This window comes from Pinus tabuliformis, chromosome Q (assembly GCF_031772625.1).
Source record: "Pinus tabuliformis cultivar Carrire ecotype Pingquan chromosome Q, CPIR1, whole genome shotgun sequence".
Lineage (NCBI taxonomy): Eukaryota > Viridiplantae > Streptophyta > Pinopsida > Pinales > Pinaceae > Pinus > Pinus tabuliformis.
In genome coordinates, this window is record NC_142296.1 from 82596316 (window position 1) to 82610774 (window position 14459).

General features: G+C 38.9%; 1 protein-coding gene across 3 annotated transcripts in view; it reads right to left on the reverse strand.

Annotated features, from left to right (window-relative positions):
* The window catches only part of KDTA (KDO transferase A), a 414892-nt gene that overhangs the window by 209848 nt on the left and 190585 nt on the right, over positions 1-14459 (reverse strand). For all 3 annotated transcript variants that reach the window (XM_089383918.1, XM_089383917.1, XM_089383919.1), the window contains exons 5-6: positions 5873-5992; positions 5700-5778 (exon numbers count right to left, since the gene is read on the reverse strand). In XM_089383918.1, coding sequence (XP_089240044.1) covers positions 5700-5778; positions 5873-5992 — 199 coding nt within the window. The remainder of the gene's footprint in view (positions 1-5699; positions 5779-5872; positions 5993-14459) is intronic.

Sequence of the window (14459 nt, forward strand, 5' to 3'; positions counted from 1 at the left end):
ATGGTACGTTGATACGCCCTAAACCCTAACATGTTGTAATGATCACAGTCAAAGGGAGCACCACAGTCAATGGAGCAGTTATCCCATACGCAATTCATGGAAGACATGGATACGCTGAAGCACCCATACGCAGGTTAATATGCCACGCAGAATCATATGTAAGTCAACATAATATATAATGGAACACAGGATAATATGCCACGCAGAATCATATGTAAGTCAACGTAATATATAATGGAACGCAGGATAATATGCCACGCAGGTTAATATGTCATCATGGATTATATATACGCTGTAGAACGCAGCCATATACATATGGAACGCTGTCATCATGGATTATATTTACGTTGTTCATGGAGGTACAAATATGTTGTTCATTATGAATCATACGCAGCCCTAATATAATGAACAACAATGATATTGTCTAGGTATATAAACTTCTGTGGCATAGAGATAAGGATGTTGTTATTATGTGTGATCTATATAACGCAGTCATGGGCAGTAGCATTATGTGTGATCTGGAACATAGCCTAGCTGCAAGCCATAGCAAGCAGCTAAGGAAGATATAAATTTGGCAATGTAATTGTGTTGCAACATGATGAGATCATGGACAGCATGGGCAGCATGAAGCATGATGAGATCATGGGCAGCATGGGCAGCATGAAGCATGATGAGATCATGGGCAGCTATAAGATCATGGACATGGGCAGCATGATGATGATCATGATTAGTGCAATATGCAGTGGTGCAGCAAGTGGACCAAATGTAGCACTACGATAGGTGAAGCTGTCACCTTGGAGAATCAGTTGAAGCAAAATGTCTTCAACTGATCTCATCGTTATTCGAAATGATCTATGCTAGATCTAGATAAGTCAAAGTGTTGACTTCTGTTGTAAATGTACTATCTCTCTCTCTCTCTTTCTCTGCTGAACTTTGAAGAACATAAAAGAAGAATTGATCAAGGTTTTCCCCACACTTTGTGGGGTTTGTCCCTGGCTTGCACCACAACTTGTGTCCTCTTTTCTTGGCTTGTCTTCTGTGATTTATATTTGTGTTCTATCTGCAGTCTATCTTAATGCTGATGTGATTGCTAACTGTGAAAATTTAAATAAATTTCTCAAGCATAGAACATACGTTAAATTAACAGTTCCAAAAATAACGGTGTCACTTGTGTGCTTGTTTTCTTTCAGTTGATGATCTGTAGATGTTGAGACTGTACTTGTGTTTATTTTCAGTATTTACATGGTAAATAACTTGTTAAGTAATTAAACAAGTAGGAAGAAATAAACCAAATAGTACAGAAAGAACTTCTAATGGGTTAAACTTAGAAATTCCAACAATCCGGATGTCTACAAGGTATGTCCTTTTAGAACTATTCTTATCTTGGATCTCCAATCCTAAGTCCTCAAATAATATCGGTCCTCTTCGACCACTCTTCTCTTGGATACCTATCACATCCTCAAAGAGTGTTGGTCCCTTTCCTTTCTTGGATGTTATATCCTCAAGGAAACCACAGATGCTTATCCAATCCTCCACCATTCTCTCTTCATGACCTTCACTTAGACTTATAGTTGTTAGTCCTAGTCAAGTGCATGACACATGAAGACGAGAATGCACATGTGATGTCCAACATCACTCCCTCTCAACCAGAGAGGACATCCCTATTCTCCTTTAATCTTGAGAATAGAACCTTGCTCCTATACAAGGAGACTCCTTTACTCCCTCTCAAAATCAGAGGAGATCTAGACTTCCTTTCTATTTGGGAAGTCATCGTCACAAGCTTTACAGCTTGTCTTCATAAGAGTATCAGCTACCAGTTTTCCATAGCTACCCGGCTCCCTCTTTCCTCTACATCATCGAGCTTTCTTTCTTTCAAGGTATCATGGAGATACCTTCTCTCTTCGATCTTGTGACAGGTTCCAAGCCAATCTTCTTGCTCATCACTTCCTTCTTTGGTATGGAGGCATTACATTAAGCCTTCCCAAACTTCAAGTTGATCATAGCTTCTGCTTGAAAGTGATCTTCCTTTGACCTCCAGGTTATCTTCTCGCACTGCTACCTTTTAGTCCCATGATGTCCATATCTTGACTTCTAAGTTTCCAGGTACCAAATATCGAGATTCCCTCAGTATCCTTCATCCATACAGTTGAACTTGCCTCAACTTCCATCATATATCTTTACAACACTCTACCAGGTAGCACAATAATATGTTAACCAGATAACCAATAATAATGAAAATCAGACTTACCTCATGATGACCTTCTCGTTCCATTAACATTCTCATGGTCCTTCTCCATATGAAACTTCCTTCATGCATCAGAGTGCCCAAGGATCGAACTTGATTACCAAGTTACAACTTTTTCTTCTGGAGACTATACTAGATGTTAATTATCATTATATATATTCTAGAGAAATTCTTTAAATTCTTTATTCATCCTTAAGTAAGTCAAATCTTATTTATCTCAAGCATCATATATCCATATACCTAAGCATATTTTTCTAACCAACTTTCTTTCCACGAGATTCTACATGAATCTTATCTGAAGTTTATATCCAACTTGCATTCCTATGCTTTCATCTGATCATCTAGCTATTTATATATCTCACAAAGAGCCTGCACCCTGACCCATTGCATTCCCTCATCCCTTTACCAGTATTGATTCCACATTACATGTAATGTCTACTAACCTTGTCATGATGTTTTTCCCAAAGACGAATCATTCCTGAAGAGTCCTCTTGCCACATACTATGCTTCGTTCTTCAAATACTTCCATCTGTTGCCAGAGCCTTGTCATCCTTCACAATGTACCCGCAATCCTCACAAGGAGAACATGGAAGAATGATTACAACTCAGTAAGAGAGACATACAATAAAGAGGCTAACTAATAGCAAAAACAATAATAATCAAGGAAGAGAGACACAAAGTACTTAACTTTTGCGCATTGAAGGGGATTGTCAGCTCCCTCTAGATCCTTGCCTTGCAGAAATCATTTACTTCCTTCTACAAACTCATCGTCCTTGTTCATCAGCATCTTGCATGAGCTAGGGTTTCTTTGTCCAAGACATCCTCATGTTTTTCCAGGAGATGAATCACATCACATTTATTTGTATTGTAGTTCTTGATTTAGGGATTCATCCTTAGGAATTTTAATCGCATACCACATTGTCAAACTTGTTGCTTTAGTATTGAATTGTTAGAACATATTCTTGCTATAAATGATCATCTTCCCGGCCATCATAGCAACACTTGTTTTCTTGACTCGGCAACATATTTCTATGGTTAACATTCTTGCAATAGCATCAATGTGAGCTAAACTCACCCATGGCAGGTTAATGGACAACTAATATAATGATCTCAGAGTTTCAGAAATGAATCCTTGTGAGTAACAAGCACAGTCTACAACACAGGTCAAAGCCATAGCTTCAGAATTTTATCCAGGATTATACTTCAGATATTCTAGGGTTCAGAATATGATCCTAGAAACAGCTCTTCTAAGTAAAAGGGTGGTACCCACAGTGTTCAGATGCACGATTGGTTCAATGGTATGATCTTCATTCAAAGTCAGAGATGTTGCACAGGTTTTCATCAGCTTTGGACAAGATTGCTATTTTTTGCAGTTTTCCTACATTATAGGAGCCAAGGTTTGGAGATCTGCATCTCAGAGATGATGGTATATTTGAGATCCTTGCAAGCTCATGATTCCAATGGTCTATTTTCGGATGACATACAAGACATTATTATTTTTTACAAGGGCTTGCATGGCAGTTCTGATCGCATATTCAAATTCCTCAATGAAAAATTGAGTCCGATGAGCATAGTTTCATAGACATGCGAGGATTTCCTATTTTTAGTAGTGCCTATTTTTAGGTGTGTTGTATTTAGTAGGGTTCCCTTAGCAGTTCTGGACATTTTCTATTTTTTCCTATTTCTTATGGGGCTGCCATTTTGGAATGTCTATGTATAGCAAGGTGACATGTGGCAATTCTAGGAGATTGACATGTAGCATCCTTTGGGATGGAAAAGTGGCAGGATCCAGACACATCCATGAAAACAAGAATGATGTGGTAATCACTTGATTTTAACTAGGTGTGTCCATGAGTTATTTGGACACTTGCATTAGTCAAATGGAGACCACTAGGATGAATGCATTGATTTAGGAGTGAGCTGACACCTTCTTCGAGTTAACTAAGCTCCATGCATGGAGGAGATAATTAAGTGTGTGGTTGAGTTAACTAAGCACATTCCTTCTCTCTCTCCACCTCACATTAGTTGAACCCATAGAATCTCCACTGGACTAGTTTGCATGCTTTACTTCACTCAAACTCTCACATAGTCAACAAAGTACGTGCCTCTCTCTCTCCACCTTAGCCTTAGTTCACTGGAGAGAATCTCAAGTGGATCAAGGTGCATGGGGAAAGAACTCCAGGAGATCTAAATCGCATGGATACTCTTCTTCACTTCAACTCCAATGAGTTAATACTTCACTCCTCTCTATCATCAGTCCATTATTGCACATCTCTAGTGGATCAAAGCCCACAAGGCAGGAAGAGATCAATGCATGGATACTCCACTCCACTCATTCAATGAGCAATCATAACTCTTCTCCACTCAAACTCATCAAAGCTCATGGATTAGAGGAAAAGTCTTGCATGGGTAATTTGACCTCAGTGATCATTAAAATGAGATCACTCTTGTTTCAGGGTTGGATTTTTTTCTTCAACAGCAACATTCTCTCTTCATCTCTTCTCTTCTATTCTAGCTTCTATACTTTGTGCAGGGATGATCACTGAACCAGTTTTGTACTCTGTCTCTATGGTACAATCAACCTTTTGGCTAATGCAGAACAGACTATGTTTTCTTTCTGGCTCTTGAAGTTTGTCGATACTCTATGGCTTTCTTTGCACATCTGTATTAGATGCTTATTTAGCCTTGTATCTTGATACAATTTATCATTATAAGCACTTTCTTCTTCTCTTCGTCTTTATCCTTTTAGCAGTGCAAAAATTTGTAGTCACCATGCATGCTACCTATTGGATGCTCATTCCTATTATGTTGATGACCCATGCATCTCACATTCTCCAATTCCATCAGACCATCATGTGCTTCCTTCATTTACACGTAGACTAGATTCTATTCTCCACTTTATAGTCATTGCACATCACTCCAATTGTGCTCATAATTGCCACACTCATCTTTCTCGTGATCAATTGTAATGCACTCAACCGCACCACCCTCACCTATGTTTCCCTTGCATGTATCACACTCACTTCTATTGCACTACTCTGTGTTTCACTTGCATATATCACACTTGTATCATGTTCCTGTAATGCAATCATGTACTTACAATGTGGCACAGATACTCCTTTATTAGATTGTATTGTGTATTAAAAAATGACTCCATTCATATAAAATTAATATCAATATAAGTTAACCTGCACAATACCAAATTGAAAAGTACAAATAAAGACTCACCATTTTAGAAAAGCACGCATTCCCTAATGTATAATTTTACTCCAACCACTCTTTGCAGATCTATTTCTGTGATGCTTTCAATATTGTCTAAGAGTTGCTTTAGAACTCCCACTTTCTACCTACACTAGATGTACTGTTGTCATCCCATTGAACTACTTTTTTGGCCATTTGTTGATATTAATAAAATTATCTTATCTTATCTATGAAAAGATAAACGTAAACTTACCATATTTCAAGTTTCCAGCAAAGTTAATGACAAATGGAGGTGCTCCAAGCAACTGAAAATGTACTGCTTCATGTGTGTTCTGAAGGAAACAATGCAATCATTCTTTAGAACACTAACATTTATTGAAATGGAATTTTAAAGGAATTAAGTTACAAGAAGAGCAATTCTAATACCAGGGGAACAATCAATGACAATCTTGATAACATTGCTGCAATTACTGGCCTTGCTGGGGCAGTTGACCAGCGTCTAAAAGATTTAGCAGACATTCTCGCATTCAGCAATGCAAGTATCACCTATAAAAGTATAATAAATCAATTAATACCAGACTGAAATTAAATAACTAAAAGGAACATAATCTAGACCAAACAAAATACTGTACTGAACCTTGATTGCAATAATAAAACTTGACGCCATCATTGAAACATTTACGATAAGAGAGTAGAGAGTTCTAATCCCATAGAATAAAACAAAAAGAACTGGATATCACCAAACGCTAGAACACAAGGAACCTATCCTCCCACTTTGGGTGCAACAAAATCACTTGACAAATAGTGAGATCAGAATTGTGGATCAGATTTACAACTAAAAAACTTGGAACTACGTTGCATGCCTTCATGACATTGTGCCTTGGATTGATGACGTTGCATTTGATAATGACTGCGCTCCTCTTGGGAGAGGTCATGGAGCCCTCTCTCTTGATGATGGCATGATGATGATGGAGGACGTTACACATATGATGTGTTGCCACACTTGCTATGATGGAATACTTGCTTAAGCCAACCTAGCATATTTGATGATGAGGTGGCACCCTTTTGATGCTGGGACATGACCTATTGAAGAGGAGAAATGACTTTGGTGATACATTGCACCTTTTGGGAAAAAACATGACTTTTAAGTTTTGGAGCATTTACACCCCCTTTTGGAGATGGCATCACCTTTATGAGCCCTCTACACTCACATATGGCATTATTGGAGGACTTATCATAAGATCTATCCACCTTGTATCATGGATTATTGTGTTTAAGGGGCTTGTAGGCTTAATGAGAGGTAAAGCACTTGGATTCCTCATATAAATAAAGGAGGTGCTCCTTCATTTGTATAAATGCTACTTGTGGAGGATTACTACTACTTGTCTACTTCTCTCTTCACTGATTTGCTATGGATCAATCACTTATTCGCTTTTTTGGAGAGATGATCTATGGATGCTTTTGACAGATGATTTATGACTAGGGTTTCATTGATGAGCATTGGTTTACCCAATGTTTTTAAAACCGGAACCGGTGACCAGACCGGTCCACCTAATGAACCGGTTTACCGACCGAAACCGGTCTAACCGGGACTGGTTTGGTCTAAACGAACCGGTTTTAAAAAAAATACATTAAATAATTAATTTTTAATGAAACAAACTATTTTTAAGATGTAAAACCATGATTCCAAGCCAATAGAGACAAAATATGCGAAGTTTGCTCATTTATATACCATGTAAAGGTGAATATATCAAAATGGCACCGAGTGCAATACATATCATCGACAAAATAGCAAAATACATAAGAAATGAGGCTCTAAATGGCCTATAAAGTCCAAAAACAATGTTGCAAGCTATGAGGCCATTGGCCTACTACAAGTCTACAGTGTACACATGATCAATCATCAAGTTCATCACCACTACTAGACACAGTATCATCATCAGGAGCTACATAGACATCATCTGGTTCAGAGTCTGAGGATGCCTCAGCCTGATCTGCAACCTCAGTATCAATGCCACCAATGACAATAGAAGTGGACCTAATGGAAGCACAAGTTTGTCGACCTGCATGACTAGAGCCTTCCATTGGTTCTTTGCCTTTCCTTGATGCCACTACTAATCCTGGTTCTGATGCCATCACATAATCTGCTTCATCCCTTGCTAAAGCCATGTCGATATCAAAATCAGCCGCAAACACAGGTTCTTCAGTCTCCTCCACCCATTCTGATGTTGGATCAATATCGTCCAACACAATGGGATCTAGATCAGGAGTTTTGCTCATCATTTGGAGCTCCGATTGCATTCATTGTTTACCCCCAAACCATGAAATCCTGAAAACCATTAAGTCTGCTGAATTTTGAGTGAAATCTAAAATTCTAGTTTCTCCATATGAAATCCAATGAGGTCGAAACCACTCTCAAACATCCTGAGTCATTTCATGGTAATGTTAAAAATTTAAGTAAAAGGTAAAAGTGACATTTCCTTTAATTTTCATTTTCATCCTTTTACTTTAAGAATTTAACATTACCATTAATTTCCAACATTGTTAGGGTTGAAACACCCTTAGTTTCCCCCCAAAACCCCTAAAACACAGTAAAAAATATGCTTTTATAACTTTACAGTGGGCGTGCCTAAAACCGGCCGGTTTAGGACAGAACCGGCCGGTTTGATACAAACCGGCCAGTTCCGTCCTAAACCGGCCGGTTTTCACCGGTTAGGGCAAAAAAATGGCGAAATGGCCTTTCCAACCGGGTTTTTTGGCCGGTTTAGACCGGCGGCCTTGCTAACCGGCCGGTTAGACCGGTAACTGGTTTTTAAAAACGGTTTTGAACGTTTACCTAGTAAGCGTTCACTCTAAATCATTGTGGATTTGTCTATTAAATGTATGTAAGTGTGCTTATTAAGTGGTCAAAGCACAATTTTCCATTGTATTTTTCTTAAATAAATCCTATCTTGCAAGCCCTTGGAAGGATTCTAGTGGAGAATATTCCCTTGATACTATCTTTGAAATGAGTTAAAGGACGTAGGAGAATACTCTATAGTATGTAGTGGACTACTTGAGATATCATCCTATTGGAAAACTTTTAGGATTTGTAGTGGACTGCCCTACGGTTTATCCAAGGTCCACTTTTCATCCTCTTTCAAGAGAGTCCATGGTTAGACTCCATAAGCCCCAAAAAAATGGTAGACACTAGCATTAACTCCCATCAGTCAACCCTTAAAATAAAAAATAAAAAATATCTTTTCTTGTATTGTTTTAGCCTTTAGGGTTAGATTAGAGTTTGTATGCAATTTTCCTCAATTTTCAGCCATAATTAAGCTAGACGTCTAGAATTTAGTTAGCATTTATCATCAAAATACATCTTGTTATCATTTATTGCATTGCTAATTGAATTTTCAGCCCTCTAGGGCTTGACACCTTGTATTGTTAGGGCTGTTATGGGCCTTTTAACATTTTAGAAAATAATTGTTTATAAAACCCTAGTTTAACTTGATTTTCAACCCTAATTTATTGCATGCTTATTTGTCTAAAGGGATGGATTAATTACGCTGCTATAACTTGATATATCACTGAAGATTGTCATTCTTTCACACAAGTTTCACACATCCATAGCGTTTTCTTTTATTATAGGGTTTGGGATACCCTCTTGGCCTACTCTCACTTGATAAATATCACAAATTGTCTTGGATACTTCGCCCACATAAATCTTGAATGCTTAATTTCGCAATGTAATGTTTGAGTAACTAACATAGAAGGCCATAGATTTAGTCCCATCTTTCTATAGGATTCCTAGAGGTTGCCAAGAAAGCCTCCCTTGTGTTGGATTTCATCATTAAAATGATGGAAGTGATTACCAGGATGATAATGGTAACACTTCCATGTTACACTAGTCTACGCCCTTGTGATACACTTTACACTAAAACGCGAGACTTTGTGATAGCAGGTAAATTGATCATTAAGGGAGGTTGTTAGAGTAACATCAAATTAATAATGTTCAATTAGATATTCAACATAGGCATTAATAAATTAACTTCGACTCTAAGCTATATTATGCTTTTATTCTTTAATTTCACTTTGATATGTTTCTTGTTCTATCCCACATTCAGTAATTTGATTGACTCAACTAGTATGTAAACTATGCCACACCGTTCAAGCTCCAATTTGAGTTCGACAACTAATATGTTTGGTTCAAATTCTAAATCTTCAAATAAGGTTTTGTTGGGGTTCGCCATGAGGTTCGTGTGCGTGTTTGTAAACCTTAAAAAAATAAAGCAACATAATTGAGCATGGAGTTAGAAATAATTTCTTCTATATAAACTTTAAAAAATAATTGGATGATATTGAGTTAAAAAGTATTCCTTGCTTGAAATCGATACCATGATAGATATCAGGGAATGTATTGTTGAATTTTCTACAATAAAGTATAATAGAGCTGATCTTCTAGTCTGATAATTACTTTCCAATGATTTCCATTCAAATTATCTTATATCATTAAGCAATTATACATAGAAAACATCAACAATAATGCAATTGTAACAGTAGGATCATGAAGAGATAGCCAGGCACCAAGAGACAACAAATTTACCCTGGGAAAACCCAACCTTGGGAAAAACCCAGCAAACTTTTCTTTTTAGGAGAATTTGTTCTTCAACAATAATTACAATATTCCAAAATATTCTAGGGATATATACCAAAAATCAGATCAAAGAAACCAGTACAACCTGGTCAAATAGCAGCTAGTAATGGCTGATCAAACCTTCAAAAATTACCAAAAGTCAATGTTGGTCAACAGTCCTAATTTCAGTCTCAGGTCAAATTCAGACCTGTGGTCAAAGGCCTGCGGTCAAAGTGCTTCAAGTCTGCGATTAAAATCTGAGATTACTGCAGGCAAAACAGCTTCCTTGCATGGTCAAATTCAGTCCAAAATCTCAGTCAAATCTAGCATGATATTCAGTCAAACAAAGCTAATCAGATTCGGACAAGAGAGCATGTCAACAATCGTCAACATCAGCTTCCGAAATCAGTCAAACTTCAGCTATACTTCTCCTTTCTTCGCGCATGCGCATTAGATTAGATGATGTGTTGTTGTGATCAAATTGGTCACGGTGGAGGAGACTCTCATGTATTTATATTGGTCAAAGTGGAGTGATTTTTGACCAAAATTCACAGCCCTTCATCTTGTGGGGCTGGACTTGTGACTTCACGCCTACATGAAGCCCAGAATTACTAATTTTCAATTTTAATTCTTCATGAATTTCTTTGGCCGATTTAGGAGGTTCTTTTGGCACGTGGTAATACCTCCCGATCCTACACAAAAATCAACAATCCCTCTTAGCGAGAGAGGTATTCTCCTACAACAAATTTCCCCTTAGCTAGAAATTCTCGTTCTTAAGAAAAGTTTGTCACATTGATGTCTATAGATTCAAATGGAGTGGACAAAGGGACTTATAACTTGCACGATTTTATAGGTCACTCCATCCTTGAACACCAAGGCTCTTTTCTCAAAGTCCTTTATGACACCTAAGGCAAATGAATCAATCTCCTATGGTCAAAGTCCTTTATGACCTAGCCATGTCCTTCTGGCTTCCCAGGAGAGAGTTTGCCCTTGGACCATTCACCCACCCAAAGTCTTTTATGGCTTAAAGCGAACTACATATATCTCCTTTTGGTCAAAAGTCCCTTATGACCTAGCCAAGTCCTTCAGGAAACCAAGTCCTTTTGGCTTCTAGGAGAAGATCTTTCCAATCCTATACTTTGCCCTGGGGTCATTCACCTCTTGTCAAGGTCCTTCATGACCTAGCAAAGTCCTTTTGGCTTAGGTGAATGCATCCATCTCCCCTAGTCAAAGTCCTTTATGACCCAGCCAAGTCCTTCTAGCAATCACGTCATTTAGGCTTTAGGAGATGGTTTACAAATTTTGTGAAGACATCAACCCTCCCTCTCAATGAGAGAGGCATTTTGAACTACACCAAGCTTGTCTCTGAAGTACACAAACTTCATTCTAGATAGAGGCTTAGTAAGAATATATGCAATTTGTTCATCATTCAATATATGCAGGAGCTCCACTGCTCATCTCTGTACCAAGTCTCGGATGAAATGGTATTTGATCTCAATATGCTTCGACTTGTCATGAAAAACTAGATTTTTGAAAGCTTGACAAAGCTTTGATTATCACAAAATATCACAGTTGGCTCAAGTTCTTGATCAAATAATCCACAAGTAGCTTTTGAAGCCATACTGCTTCTTGACTTGTGGCACTGGCTAAGATGTATCCAACCTATGTTGTGTTGAGAACCATTGAGGTTTGTTTTCTGCTAAACCAAGATATCAGAGCAGATCCCAAAGGGAAGTAACACCCTAATGTGCTCTTCCCGTCTTCTGCAATTCTGGCCCAATATGAATTAGTGAATCCTTGTAACTTCACTATCTAAGACATATCTCAAACCATATTCAATGGTACTGCGCAAATATCTCAAAATATGCTTTGTTGCATTCCAATGTATCTATTTGGGCTTGACCATATACTGACTCAAGGAGCTAACAACAAAGCAAATGTCTAGTCTGGTGTTAACCAAAAACATTAAGGATCCTATCAATTGTTTGTACATAATGAGGTCTATTGAATTGTGTAGCTTGGGAGGTACTCCAAGCCCTAGGGTTCAAGGTTTGGAGAGCAAAGCGCCACAAGGGTAGCTTGTGGGCTTGAAACCCAAGTATGGGGTTTTGGCACCCATTGTGTTTTGGGGCAAAACCATGATGGATTCACGGCATGTGATGGATGAGGATGATAGTGCTTGGAAAGACGATTCCAACACATTGAAAATTGTCTGAATCCGAGTTGTCGTTTGGGAGAAATTAAATTTTGAAGTTGACATAATTATTATTGGATTTTTCAAGTAGGCCGACTTGAAGTAAAATCCAAAAGACATGTCTCTTCATGTGATTCGTTGGAGGCCTTAAAGGCTATATATTGAGGACGGATTGGAGTCATTTTGATCATCCATCTTGGGCAACACATCCTCTAAAGAAAACTCAGTGGAGAGAGAAGCCTAGCCGCAACAGAAAAGGAGAAAGACCAACGTGAAGGAGTCTGCCCTAGACAACATACGAGGAGCTGTAGGTGACAGCATTTGGTTAAGGTTGTTCATGGGCTAAGACACATTTGTATGGGTTGTTTCTAGTTGCGATTTAGTGCAGGAAAGGGATGCATGCTAATTTTAGATATGTTCTATGCTTGGAGCAATTTATTTCAATTTTCACAGTTAGCTCAATATCTTTTCCAGATTAGCAATCACATCAACATTAAAGTAAACTACAGATAGAACATAAACATAAATCGCAGAAGACAAGCCAAGACAAGAGGACACAAGATGTGGCGTTAGCCAAGGACAAACCCCAATATGGGGAACCCTTGATCAATTCTTCTTATATGTTCTTCAATAGTTCAGCAAGAGAGAGAGAGAGAGATAGTACATTTACAACAGAAGTCAACACTTTGACTTATCTAGATAAGAGCAGAGATCATCTCTAAGAAGATGATACATGAGATCAGTTGAAGACATGTTGCTTCAACTGATTCTCCAAGTTGACTCCTTCACCTATCATTGTGTTGCATCTCGTCATCATGCTGCACCTCACCGCGTTGCACCCATCATCACAATGCTAGACTTTATGTTGCACCCATCATCACAATGTTGGACCTTATGTTGCACTGCTGTCGCATCTGCCATTGTTGTACCATGCCAGCCACTGCTGTCCCACTGTTAGTGACATGGTCATTCCATGTTTGCTTGTTGTCCCATTGTTTTGTTGTTGTCCCATCACAGCTTGCTATACCTTGTTGCTGTCCCAATACTCTTGCCATACCTTGCTATTGTCCCATGTGTCATAGCAACACCATGTAGCCCAGTTGTCCCATTTACTAGCACTGCTATACAATGTCTATTGTTGTCCCAGCATGTTGTTGTACCATGTCCTAGGACCCTCATCCATTAGTATCCTCATCGCCATGTCCTAGGACCCTCATCCATTAGTATCCTCATCACCAAAATACCATCTGATGCATGCTACAGCTCATTGTTCAAGGTCCACTCAAATGCTGCCATGTAGGCCTGGTTAGGGCATCATTACAGTCCCATATCCAGGAGTGTGGTTGCCCTTTGTTAGGAGGCTGACCCTTCTTGCTGTGGTTCTGGGCAGTCTAGCCCTCTTTAACAACCTCGGCCTGCCTGTAATTACTGTGGCACCCTACAGCAAGATTGTGTAGGGTTGTGGTTGCCCTTCCATGGATCTGCACTCCTCCAAAGTGCCCTCAAATCAGTCTTGTGACTGCGGCTCTTCCAGCAAGGGAACTCAGCCCTCCTTCACCCTGAAACAAGCCTTAAACTAACTGTGTTTAGCCCTTAAACTTACCTCAGAGATACGTTGTCCACACAACCCTTCCATGTTGTCTAGGGCAACCTCCTAATGTTGCGGCTAGGGCATGCTATTATCCTCCTTGACTGCGTCTTTGTAGGGACCAGCGTATAGGGCTATAGGCCTCCTTCTTGACTGTGTAGAGACCGGCGTATAGGTTAGGGCTCCTTCTTGAAAACGTTAGGGCTTCTCTTCATGACTACGTCCTCTAGATTAGGGCAGTGTATTTCTTCTTCTAGACTGTGGCTAGGTTATGCTAGAAGCTAGGGCTAAGACTGCGGCTAGGGCTAATTGTTAAGCCTCCTTTCCTCCTGCGTCTTAGGGCTACTTCCTCCTAAATTTCTCTCACACTAAAACCCAAGACAAGTGCATAGAAATCAAGAGAGAAGTGTGTGTGAAATGACTCTCAAGTCATCTCCTTTTATACTAAAACGTTGAGCACATGTGTGGGTTATTTGGTTGTTGGTCGACCTTGACGAATTGTCTTATAACACAAATAAATTCATAACTCCATGAATACTTAACGGAATCGGATGATCTTTAGATCAATCCTACACCTCTCGATGAGAGGGATCCAAGAAAAATATCAGCTACCATA